This window comes from Sycon ciliatum, chromosome 6 (genome assembly GCF_964019385.1).
Source record: "Sycon ciliatum chromosome 6, ocSycCili1.1, whole genome shotgun sequence".
Taxonomy (NCBI): Eukaryota; Metazoa; Porifera; class Calcarea; order Leucosolenida; family Sycettidae; genus Sycon; species Sycon ciliatum.
The window spans coordinates 17,825,874-17,838,819 of NC_088648.1; the positions used below are offsets into that span (position 1 = coordinate 17,825,874).

The following is a 12,946-nucleotide window of genomic DNA, read 5'->3' on the forward strand; positions in this document are numbered from 1 at the left end:
TGCATGGCTGACTAGTATAGCTGCTGCTTGATGCTTGCCTGCGCTTGATCTCAAGATTTGGCAGTGTGTGCGCTTGCTGGCCTATGCTGTGTGTGTGTGTGTGTGTGTGTGTGTGTGTGTGTGTGTGTGTGTGTGTGTGTGTGTGTGTGTGTGTGTGTGTGTGTGCGTGTGCGTGTGCGTGTGGGTGTGTGTGTGTGTGTGTGTGTGTGTGTGTGTGTGTGTGTGTGTGTATGTGTGTGTGTGTGTGTGTGTGTGTGTGTGTGTGTGTGTGTGTGTGTGTGTGTGTGTGTGCTTGGCTGGCCTATGCTATGTGTACGCTTGGCTGGCCTATGCTGTGTGTGTACGCTTGGCTGGCCTGTGCTGTGTGTGTACGCTTGGCTGGCCTATGCTGTGTGTGCACGCAAATCACCTTGCGCGTGGTGTGTACATATGCAGTCCAACATGATCCCTTTCGTGCCTGGTCCGGTATTACTCCTTATGGCCCAGGATTTACCGCATACATGAACACAGAGCCACAGTCAACATTCTCCCTGCTCTGTGATTGTAGAGTAACAGAGCCACAGTCAACATTCTCCCTGCTCTGTGATTGTAGAGTAACAGAGCCACAGTCAACATTCTCCCTGCTCTGTGATTGTAGAGTAACAGAGCCACAGTCAACATTCTCCCTGCTCTGTGATTTTTAGAGCAATGTAAAGAAAGCTCTGATATAGTTTGGCAAAATCTTGGTTTGTTCGAGGCATGTACACGTATTCATTAACATTACAATCATTATTGCAAAACATCTTCAATCTCAATATTATACACCAAGTTTGGTACCTACTTCGAAGCATTAATGAGGAGATGATCCTAATAGGTTCTCACTGAACAATTTTGATATCACGGCAGACTTCGTCAGAGTGAATTCTGAATAAACCGTGTGAACATCTCAAGAGCAGGTGCTGGTTTCAACATGGGCACCATGTGTCCCGCACCCCTGACCGTCATGAATGTGAAGTCCTTCGTGTACCCGGTCATGTAGCCACCAACCTAGGGTTGAACAGGTGGGAGAGAAACACGACCCAACACAACCAGTGAGCACGCTCCTCTGTTTCTCTCAAGTAAAGCCTACATGCTAGGACGTACACCCTCGCTATGTAGGTTTTACCGCATACTGCAAGTCGACAAATTATTTTCGGCCCATTCAAATCTCGGCCTCCCAGGGCTAAAACACATTTCGGCTGCAACAAATTTCCGGCCTGTACTGCTGCTGCCTGTATACACTGTCACACTGAACCTTGCAAAACAAAATTTTGGCTGCAACAAATTTTCGGCCAAAATTTAATATGATCAGGCCGAAAACAGCCGAAAATAAATATGCGCTGAATATGTGCCGACTTACAGTAGAGTGACATTAATCACCCCCCCCCCCCCCCTCCCCCTCGTTAGGGGTGACACCAAGAGTACATAAACAAGAGTGTGCAACTCGGCCTGGCTTGGCCAGCGGTGAAATGTTTTGTTAGCATCACCTTTTCCGGAGATCATATCGAACGAGGCATGATATGCAAGCCTGGTGTCTGCTTGACCCTGGCTGAGTTCCACTAATCATGATATGCAAGCCTAGTGTCTGCTTGACCATGGCAGAGTTCCACTAATCTTGCACTACCAGTACCGTTCAAAGGTACAGGAGAGGGAGAAATGTTTTTAATGATAGCTTGCATAGACCTTGGTCCTACCAGTAGGACCATCATACACAGATATTCTGCATGGCCTCTGTTCTAACATTGACCTAAAACTTGACCCTAAACTGTGGCTCAGGGGCTAATGAAGGAGTCCACAAATTTTAGACGTGATCTCACAAGGCATACTACGAAATTCCATGGTAACAGCCCATGGTAACCATGGAAATGGTGTATGGAATTATGCATTCCACTGCCTTGGCAGACTAATAAAAATATTAGTACCTCACCACGATTGATGTGCCATGGTCAAAATTCACTTTGGACAGAGTTGCTAGCACTCCGACAGGAGTATGTGCGGCCATTTTGACAATTGATAAAATTGCGCGTATGCAATGCACTGGACATAGCCTTGCATTTTGCGCCATTACTTTGCTAGACCGCATCTCAACAATTGTTTCAAGAAATTTCTCAACCAAAAGCACTTTTGCAGCGCGATTCCTACCAGTAGGACAGCATGCAAGCTATCATTAAAACATTTCTTTGAAAGCGATGAAAGTCGACGTCCAGCACATGCTTCGCGCGCATTTCGTACAAGTACAACACGCATCATAGATTCTAAAAATGGAGACGTCAAGAAAGCATTCCGCCGCGGACCAGACCAGCTTCGGAGTTGCACACTTCTACTGATGTACACTTGATGATGCCCATGCTATAGATATCATAATTATGTAAACATGCATTAGCTACCGTATTTTCCGCAGTCTAAGCCGCACTTTAAATACCAGTCATTCACCCAAAATAGATTAGTTGGTGCGGCTTCAACTACAATGGTCAAATTAACGGTGATAAACAGGGTACGAGATGTCAGTATTTCATGACAAAAAAACTGGGCCGGCTTATACTCCAATGCGGCTTATATTCCGGAAAATACGGTATCCTTCTTTATCCCTCAGCTGCCAGTATTCCAACATCCGTTCAAGAGCCCATACCTAAAACAAACAGCTACACAAACAATCATTAGTACGAACAGTCCCATTACGAGTACACATGTGACTGACCTGCCCTAGTTCGGTCAGCCATGGCTGCCATGGATACGACACGACCAAGCCCATCTGCGCAGCAAAGCTCTCCGTCCACTCCTTGTTATCCGTAAAGGGAACGCTGGCGTCGGCGTCACCGTTGTAGATCAAGATGCGATAGTCGCCGAGCATGTTCACGTAATCCGGCAGAACCGACGTGACCGTCTCGCCGTACAATGCATGCAGGTCGGCCGAGCAGCCACTCCAGGCCGCCAGTGGTGTTGAGTGTTCTACGTGCAGTGCTTGCTGCACATCGTCCCGTCTGAGATACCGCTGAACTAGCGGTGCTACTGGGCAGTCGGGGAGATCATGCACGCCATGTGATGTGCCCTTGCGCAGTAAATACCAAAGAGACACGGCTGTCCCGGCACCACCATCGGCGGCGCTTGCGGACATGTTCACCTTACACGAACCGAGCACGTTCAAGGTATCAACGTTGCCGATGTGCGAATACAGGGTGTTGACTGCGCTCACGCAAGCATCGGTGTCTGGCGTTCTCATGCCGGCACATGCACTCTGCACGCCGGCATAGTCCGCATCGCCGACCAGCGCATGATGGAACAGGTACGGTATGGCGTAGACCAGGTAGTACGCCGCCGAGCACGCTCCGATTGCGTTCCCGATGCAGCCGTTTCCGACGAGAATCCCCCGCAGGTTTATCCGGGCCTGGTCGTGCGGTCGGCTGTGTTCTGCGTTTCGTTCTTGAACGCGGGTGGCCAGCATCGGGATATACACACCGGCGTACGACTCACCTGCAAAAGAAGAAAAAAGAAAAAAAGAAAGAAGAACAAGGCACTGGGCACCGCATGAAAAATACATACTTTACCAATCCTGCTGCCAAATCCCGAGGCACAACAAGTTGGCAAGACTAAACTAAAACAAAAACCCATTGCCATGTGAGGCTCTGGACCACCAGAAAGATGGCACATGTACAACAAGCAAGTTGATCATCATCCCTGCCAGTAATGATCTTCACGTGCAGCTGTCTATTTTTTATCGGACGCCATACATACTTCAGAGTTTGTGATCGTCATAGTCTCCTAGAGTGCATGCCACAGCTAGTTGTGCGGAGATTGACCAGTCTCGTACTTATACACACATGACAGAAGGCAAAAGCAGAGTATTACACTGTATCGAGGAATACTAGTCATTGGGAGACAGAATGTGCCGAAGAACGCAGTGAAAGATAGAAAAAAAAAGAAAAAATACACGGTTCACTTTTCCGCATCCACAGGAACGCCACCACCCTCTCGGATCAAGGCACAGATGCAGCTCCTAAGCGGTGGGAGGTGAGTAGATCAGACCCACCACAAAGTGGTCAAAGACCGATAATCCCATTCACTGCGTCCATGTTTCCCTCGTGTCAGGCCACAAGATCCCAATGATAGATAGAGGTATACGAGTATTCCCGGCTGGATATGTGCAGCTTACATTCTCCCAAGCACAAACACAAGCCCACTGTGATCACTAACCGGCAATATAGAAGTCCAAGTTGGCGTACTCGGGAAACTCTTTGAACCAGTTGACGAGGAACTGCAGGTTCATATCGGCCACATGACTGTCATTGGTCTTGTAGTGTTTGCTGGGTGAATAGCTGAAACCAACACCGACGGGAGATTCCCAGTACAGCATGTGTGCACACTTGCTCCACCGGTGAGCGTTCAGCTCCAGCCGCAGTGAGCTGTCATTGTTATGTTCGGTGGCCACCTGGAACGTCCCCACCTCCGTGAAAAACCTGTCAACAAGCCATGGTATACAGTAAACAAATACATCACCATGTCCATAACTATGAGACGTGGGACATGAAGAGGAGGGGAACCCGCAGACAAGAGGGGAGCACACGAGGGAGGGGAGCCCGCGGAGTAGATGCGAGCACCGGGGAGGGAGGGAACCCAAGGAAGGAAGGGCAGCCCAGGGGGAGGGGGGGGGGGACTGGCTGTACCAAGAGAGTGTGTGCTCAATGCCCTATCTATGTTGACACTTGACCTGCAAATCTTACTTGGCCGCTGTCGCGTTATCCCTCCATAACATGTGCCCATAGTCAACGGGCCACACATCATGGGCGTAGGAACCGGTCCGGCAGGCCCGGCGGTCGCCGGACCAATAATTTTCGAATTTTTTTAAACATTTCAACCTTGTTGATGGCTTGTCGACTCTTCTACAGGAACCATGTTTTACATCGACAATGCGGTGTATCATCAGCATGCATATTCTTATTTCTTATATTATGCTGTAGCATGAAAATATGGCCTTTTACTGGTTTTAGGCCCAATTTTCAAAAACAATCCCGGGGGAGGACCCCCGGACTCCCCTTTCACAATTTTGCCGCACCAATATTAAACTGCTTCCTACGCCCCAGCACATACATGTACGTGTATGCAGTGATGGGCCCTTGCCGTAGCTTGGCGATACATCTGTACACCACAACCCAGGCACAAAGCACTCCCCGTACACTCGGTCTGGCCCAAGAAAGACGGCTACACTTTCTGCGCAGTCACCCAGTTTCGGTGGAAGTACGCGAGTTCGATTGGGATTCAAGTAGGAAGGGAGCGTCTCAGCTTTCTCGGACCACGACCATTCGACTCAGCGCCCCGAAGACTACAACTGGTGAAATTTTAATTTTTGCCTTAACTTCCCCTTTAGAGCCAAGGTTGGTATTCAGTGATCACCCGACCGACCGACCAAAAAACGTATTACATAATTGTGCCCAATCTTACCCCATCAGAGAACTGCATCCAGGACCGCCCTGCACCCACAGTACCAGTGGCACTTGGTCCTGCTGCTGGCTTAGGCAGTTGTTCTCGCTTTCCACGAACACGTAATGCATACGACCAGAGTCTATATCCACGTATCCACTGTAGTGCTTGGAAGGCAGCGGGCCCGACCAGCCAGGCAGTGATTGCACAACGGCATCGCTGTGGGGGTCTGAACTACTATCAGCGACTGTCTCGGACTGTTGTGCAGCTAGGCAAATAAGTAGGAGAGAAACTGGTACGATTCTCGACATTTTCCTCACATGTCAATGCAACATCGTCATACCCGGCTTAGGATGGGCAGAATCGACACACGGGCCGGAACAACACTTCTGTCTAGAGACGAGAAGATTGTAGAGCCACCGAATGGTGCTACAATAACATGGGCTGCTAAAAGTTGTTGGATGCGTTTTGCTACAGCTACACCTGATGTCCATCATGACAGTGACAGATACCCAGGTGAAAAATGACGAGGCCGTAGCGAGGTACATGTAGAGCCAGAGGCAGAGGACGAAAATGAAACCGTGCAACTGCCGACCTGGTGCACACAGCATGTGCGCTACTGCCTGCTTCCCACTCGACCCGTGTCCCGAAGACCATTCATGGACAGAACCTTGGCGAAAAACAGTCAGTAGAAAGGACTCATCCTGTATCGGGACAACTCATAGCCGGATCCTCGGTGAAAATCATACGATCTCGGAAAATTCAAAACTGCACACGTGCCATGCACAAGCAAAACTACAATGAACTGCATGCACAGCATGCAAGACAACAATTTTGTCAACCTTCTCAGTGTATCATGGCTGCTTTTCTAGTGGCACTGCTAGTGTTCGTCTGCCTGTGCAATGGGGCAGTCCATGGCGACCACAGCGATGCCGTTGTGCAATCACTGCCTGGCTGGTCGGGCCCGCTGCCTTCCAAGCACTACAGTGGATACGTGGATATAGACTCTGGTCGTATGCATTACGTGTTCGTGGAAAGCGAGAACAACTGTCCAAGCCAGCAGGACCAAGTGCCCCTGGTACTGTGGGTGCAGGGCGGTCCAGGATGCAGTTCTCTGCTGGGGTACGTATTGTACCGCTGCATAGTTGTCTGTGGAAATTTACCTCTGCATTCAAAATTTGAAAATTGATCTTTTGAATTTCAAATAATTATTAATTGTCTACGAATTCAAATTGTCTTTAGTTTTGGAATCGCTGGTGGAGTCAAGTCCGTTGTAACTTGAAAAATACCGCAGAAACGCTAATTCGACTTTGAAAATAGAAATGAGCAGGGTGTGTATCTCGGTGAATTCTGTACAAGTGGGTGCTTTGGAAGTTGGCAAGAAACTTTGCGCATGCACTCCCCAATTATCATAACAATAATTATTACTTTGGTTTTTCAGTCTTATTCTGGTTAAAAAGTGGGCTGTCGCTGTGTGTCTAACCTTGGTTTACCCAAGCATAGAGCCAAGTGTACATTCTTGCCTGTGTGAATCATACTCTATCTGCGGACAGCATGCTGTTTCGTTCTTTGTGAACTCATCAGCGCAGCACAGAGTTAATGAGGGTGAACCTGATAGCAATGAAAAAAATTCCAAAGCCAGATTTACTATCTGTAAATCATAGCATCTAGGAAGGGAACTCCGGCGAGTGGACCATGACATGACGTGGATTCCCCAAACTTTGCATTCCAGTGCACTTGGATATGGGTGAGGCCGACTCATACACGCTCGCGTATGACGTCACTGATGCGCGCCGAGTTTGCGGTCTACGATCACTGGTCAGGATCGGAATCACGCATTGCATGCAGTATAGATCGCATAAATTGTTGTTGTTTTATTTTACTTCATGAGATTTACAGGCAAGGATGCCTTCTCACCGGCCAGGGGCCAGTTCTTAGAAATGATGAAAAAATTGCATGGATGGCTAATGATGAAGATTAACCTACAAGTAATATCTAGGGCATGACAGTTGTATTTTATGAATTGATAGAAAATATGCTGCGTTTTGTGAAAAATTATGAGAAATTATGAGTTTGTAGAATATAACATGCAGAATACGGGGTGTTGGAGAATAGATGAAACAGAAAGGTCAGTTGGTGACAGACAGTACATCAATATGGTCCCGTCTCAAATGTAACCTTAGATTCGCAGTGCCGTGCCCAGGCTTCGAATGTCAGCTGGATGCATATTACAGTAAATGCTGCCCATAAACTGTATCAGCGACCGCCCAGCAGGGCCCCGAATAAAAGGTAGTTGTTGAAGGTGCGTGACTTGGCCACGGGTGTTGCGACGAATAGCCTGATCTTGTTTGTTTAATTCAATGAAAAAATCGGAGAAAAGAATGCTTGTATTTGAGTGGAGGCATCTGTGAACAAAAACAATAATCTTTTCCTTATAAAGATGTACAAGAGAGGAAATATTAAGGCGGATAAAGAGAGGCGCAGTTGGGGTACGAGGTGGCAAGCGCAGAACAGCACGAATGCCCGATTTACTGATCTTAGTGAGCTTCTTGAGAAGTGCGGCTGTAAGGCTGGGGTAAAATGCATTCGATGCATAGGACAAATGACTGGTTATCATGCTGATGTACCATGACCGGCGTGCCGACAGTGTTAGGCACCGCCCATGCCGCCACAATTGGCCAACAGTCTGCGCAGTCTTTCTTACAACATGCTCTACATGAGGTTTCCATGTCAATGTGTCATCAACAACAACGCCTAGGTACTTCGCTGTGGATGTCACGTCCAGCTTATCAGTGCCACAGAACACAGGAGGTGGTTGGACAGTTGCTCCACGGGGCTGGATAAACAAGACCTGTGTTTTGCTGGCATTTATGAGCAGGCCGATATCATTGAGCCAAAGTGCAGCATCCGTCACAGCCTTCGTGAGAGTTGTGCTGAGTTGTGCGAGTATTCAATTATAATATTGTCAGCAAACTCTTGATGAGGGACAGCATGGGGTAGCACAGAACCCAGTTGGCGAGTGTAAAGCACAAACAAAATCGGCCCAAGAACACTCCCCTGTGGAACGCCCCTTGTGCAGTTAACAGAAGAAGACAAGTTGTCCACCACACGAACTTGTTGTGTTCGATCACTCAGGTAATGGCTGAACCATTGGAGGGCAACTCCCCCAATGCCAATGGTGTAAAGCTCGTCCAGAAGTCTTGCGTGCTGGACTCGATCAAAAGCCTTCGACATATCGAGCATAGCAATGCCAGTGTACTCCCGCCTGGACCTGGCTGCCTGCCACCGGTTTACTGCTAAGACCAATGCATCCTCTGTGGAGTGTGGGGGGGGGGGTCTGTAAGCAAATTGGGTAGGTGGGTAGAGTTCATTCTGGTGTAGGTAATCAGTTAACTGTTTCTTGACGCATTGCTCGAGAATACGGGACATGATGGGCAGAAGTACGGGGCGGTAATTGCCTGCTGATGAAGGATCACCGGATTTGTAGAGAGGACTAACATGGGAGTGTTTGAAGCACTTTGGCAGAACACCACGAGACAACGAGGAATTGGAATGCGAGCACACTTCTGCAAGACAATCCCAGGGACTGAATCGCTGCCAGTTGCTTTGGTTGGGTCCACCACTTTTAAGTATGTCGCAACATCTGCAACCGACACAGGGTGGAATGCTTGTAGACTGTTTTCAGGCATCGGTTCACACGGTATTGGGATGATAGCTGGCCTCGTAGGATCATGAACAACATTACCAAAAGTCTGACTGAGTTCCTGTAAAGGGCTTGTGCAGATTGTTCTTTCTTCATTCGTCCAGTTACTGTGCTCATGTTGGTCCACAGTTTACGCTGGTTCGAAGTGGTGCATTGATGCAAGAAGTACAGATTTTTCAGCTTCCGATCCATTCGCCGGGCAGTCGGACGAGCAGTTCTGTGCTGGGCACGGAGACTATCATCATACCGGTTACGTTGCAGCTGGCAGTGCAATTTATTTCGTTTCCTGACACATTTCACTAACTCGTCAGTCACCCAAGGGCAAGGTCGACGAGCCCTTTTCCGTACTTGGACGAGTGGAGCATGTTTGTCCAATATAGCCATTATCCTGTCTATAATATTAGTAGCAGCAGCATCTATATCCTAGTGGTAGTGTGTTCAGGGAAGTGCTCAAATCATGCTGAAAGCAATTCCAGTCTACTTTATACATCTGTCAGCTGACCCGAAGCAAAGTATTAGTGATGGGTACTAGCTTTTTTACAGGTAAATGTGCTAGCACGACATGATGGTCACTAATGTCCAGGTGGACTGTTTCGCAGGTACCAGAAATGGGACTTGATGATAGGAACACGTCAAGTGTGGTGGCAGACTGACTGGTCACTCTAGTGGGTGAAGAAACATAGTTCTAGAGATCAAGCGGGGCCATCAGGTTGCTTAAATGTGGGCCCTGGGCTGCAGGTGTATTTCCACAGTCCTCATTCAAGTCACCAATTAGGACTATGGATTCATGCCGACACTGATAAGCATTGTGTAGTACCTCTTCCATGTCATCCCAGTAGCTAACAGGCTGATTCGGCGGTCGATAGGCACAACCAACCAGCACCGGAGTGCGTGATGAACAGATCTCTATCCACATGCCTTCCAAGTGCGGGACTTCAAGATCATGCCGCCTCCGTACTGGAATGGATTCATGGCAGTATATTGCCACTCCCCCACCATGCCGAGCTACACGGTCTTTCCTGAAGAGACGGTAGTGGGGCACTGTCAACTCTCCATCGGCTATGCAGGGTTTCAGCCAGGTCTCCGCAATACCAAATATATGGATGCCGCGTCTAGTTAAATATTCCTGCACCTCATCAATCTTGTTTCTTATACTGCATACATTGAGGAATGAGATGATGATCGTTGATAGAGTTGGTTGGAATGGTGTGGCGTTCGGATTTAGTGGAGACTTGACGTTATTGGCCGTGAGTCTGGCAGTTGGGTTTGACTCTGTCATAGATTATGTAAAAGAAGATCAAATCAGTACTCAAAGGTTATCCCACCGATTGTAACATTCGCCAGGCTGCTGTCTGCATCCTCTTGTGAATCTGAATTTCCAACTGGCAGTTCATCACTTTCAGATGAAGGAAATCCTTCATTGCTGTGCAGTGCAGTCCTGGACTGTGCTGGGAAGGTGTGTTTCACAGAAGACAGGGTGAAGCCCTCAGCGTCAGCTGACTGGCGAGCTGTCTTTCCTCTGCAGAATTTGTTCATATCCTGCATTGGGGTTCTGCTCTGACTGGTGGTCTCATTGCGAGCCTGCTGCAACAGTTCCGATATATTCCCAGTGTTCTGCTTCTCCTTTGGATCTACGTGGGGTTGCACTGGGTCCGTACAAGGTTCACGAGGTCCAGATGACATCTCTAACTCTGCATCCGTAGATGTACTCGAGGCACCATGTACCGGAGGTGGTGGCTGGGGTTCAGAGCTGTGGTGCACAGAGTTGTTGGCTTGACGTGCGCTTGACCCTACCATACTGGAGTACAGCGTACCAGATGCAGAGTTCTTGCCACCTTCCATCTGCTGAGTGCAATTCCTGGACACGTGGTGGCTTGACCCACACTTATAGCATGTTGGAGTCTAACCCTTGTGCCATACACGGATTCTCTGGTGTGACCCAGGCAAGACAATCACAGAGGGGACAGCTACGGTCGGTACTATACTGACGTACACCGTTCCAGTGGTGAAGGTACAGGCTTCAATGGTTTTCACCTCCCGCTTTGGTTTGCCGATCACAGTGCCGAATTTCTCGATTGCAGAGACAGTGGAAGGGAGGGGAACGTCTTCAGCCACGCCAAAAGCATGGACTGACACTACAGCACCATCTCCAACCACCAAGGTCAAAGGCGTTCCGTTAGCCTGCAGGCCTTTCGTCACAACATTGTCCCTTACTTCAGTGCTGCAAAATGTAATTCTGCAGAATCCACTTGGGCCATTTACTATTTAGATCTACTTGCTTCACATCTCCTGGTTTTACTCCAGCAGATAGCAACAGCTTTGCGTAGAACGCATGATCGTTCCTTGGATGGTCCTCCCCTAACTGTATCAAACACACTCTCGACATTTTAGAAACAAACCCAAAAATCCCACGGATTCTTGGAGGTCAAAATCTTGCTGGCTTCTCTAAATCAGTCGTAAGTAAAGTAAAGTTTGCACGTCCACGTTACAACCGGCTATGCAATTGCGTTGAGAAACACAACCAGCTTAGGAAGTTTTGCTTGTGCCAGGCCACCACCATGCCTGTGATACCAGGGTGGCAGATGCAGCGCCTAACGGCGAGGGTGAGGTGGTAAGTCTCACAACCAATGCCCGACAAGGGGGCTAACCTCGTCAGTCGTACTCAATTTATATAAATAGCACTTCTAATTCTGACGTCAGGACACGTTTCGCCGATACTGTTTCCTAGGATAGTACGACTCCCTGATATGCCCCTTTGGAAATGGGGGCGCGTGACTCTAGCAAATTTCTAGTTGAATTCCAGCCAGTTATGGCCTGTTTTGCTATACAGGAACAGGGCCCATGCAGAGGTGTACAATCATGCAGCTCGTCACGCATATCACCAATTAGCCCATTACCCACATTGTCGAGCGTGGTGTGAAATTTGGGAGCATTTTATCCTTACTGATGTTTCATACTGTTGTTCATGAGATAAGCCATGGAAATAGGGGATCAACTAATGCATGCAGCACTCATGTAACGGATCATTCTTGGCCTCTTAATGAAAGTTTACGAGCTGACCGTGTGTGCGTATGTGTGCGCATGCATATGTGAGAACAAGGCAAGGCGTGTGCAACCATTTGTGTGTGTGTATGCGTGTGTGTGTGGGGGGGGGGGCATGTGTGCGTGCGTGTATGTGTGTCTGTCTGTGTGAGTGTGAGCATGCGTGTGTGTAAGGTGTTCGGCGTTGAGCGAGCTGCATCCAACAACATACACACTTTCCCAGACTCTTTTTGACTTGCTGGCCAATTCTTTCTTTTTCTTTTTACAGATATTTCACCGAAGTCGGCACATTCCAAGTTATGCCGACGAATGACAGCTCACTGCGTCTGGAGCTGAACGCTCATCGGTGGAGCAAGTGTGCACACATGCTGTACTGGGAATCTCCCGTCGGTGTTGGTTTCAGCTATTCACCCAGCAAACACTACAAGACCAATGACAGCCATGTGGCCGATATGAACCTGCAGTTCCTCGTCAACTGGTTCAAAGAGTTTCCCGAGTACGCCAACTTGGACTTCTATATTGCCGGTTAGTGACCACTCAGTGTGTTGTAGCAGAGAGTTGTGTATGCGCGTGAGAATAATTTCTGTGTGGTTGAAGTACTACAGCTCAATGATAGTACAGTCGACCTACCCTTATAACGATATTTGCGTCACACCAAGAAATATTGTTATAAGGGTAATATTGTTATAGGGGTAACTGGTTCATTTCATACACATACGTCATAATGCATGGATTTTGTTCATTTTTTACACTCTCCATAGCGTAAAA

General features: G+C 48.2%; 2 protein-coding genes across 2 annotated transcripts in view; one reads left to right on the plus strand and one right to left on the minus strand.

The window, feature by feature from the left end:
* Nucleotides 1–673: 673 nt before the first annotated feature.
* LOC135819543 (uncharacterized) lies at nt 674–5,972 on the minus strand. The gene is made up of 4 exons (XM_065332769.1): nt 5,455–5,972; nt 4,210–4,472; nt 2,717–3,489; nt 674–1,026 (listed from the first exon to the last, which is right to left on the minus strand). The coding sequence occupies exons 1-4, from the start codon at nt 5,742–5,744 to the stop codon at nt 892–894; spliced, it is 1,461 nt and encodes a 486-aa protein (XP_065188841.1). The 5' UTR covers nt 5,745–5,972; the 3' UTR covers nt 674–891.
* A 271-nt stretch (nt 5,973–6,243) lies between these two features.
* The window catches only part of LOC135819544 (uncharacterized), a 9,833-nt gene continuing 3,130 nt past the window's right edge, over nt 6,244–12,946 (plus strand). The window contains exons 1-2 of the mRNA XM_065332770.1: nt 6,244–6,555; nt 12,447–12,703. Coding sequence (XP_065188842.1) covers nt 6,290–6,555; nt 12,447–12,703 — 523 coding nt within the window. The 5' untranslated portion in view covers nt 6,244–6,289. The remainder of the gene's footprint in view (nt 6,556–12,446; nt 12,704–12,946) is intronic.

Bases quoted from the DNA above. Each gene is read 5' to 3' on its own strand.
- LOC135819543 (XM_065332769.1), bottom strand. From the start codon at position 5,744: ATGTCGAGAATCGTACCAGTTTCTCTCCTACTTATTTGCCTAGCTGCA. The intron at 4,473-5,454 runs GTAAGATTGGGC...GCTTGTTGACAG, and splicing joins GGATGCAGTTCTCTGATGGG to GTTTTTCACGGAGGTGGGGA. The intron at 1,027-2,716 runs GTCAGTCACATG...GTTCAACCCTAG, and splicing joins GGCTGACCGAACTAGGGCAG to GTTGGTGGCTACATGACCGG.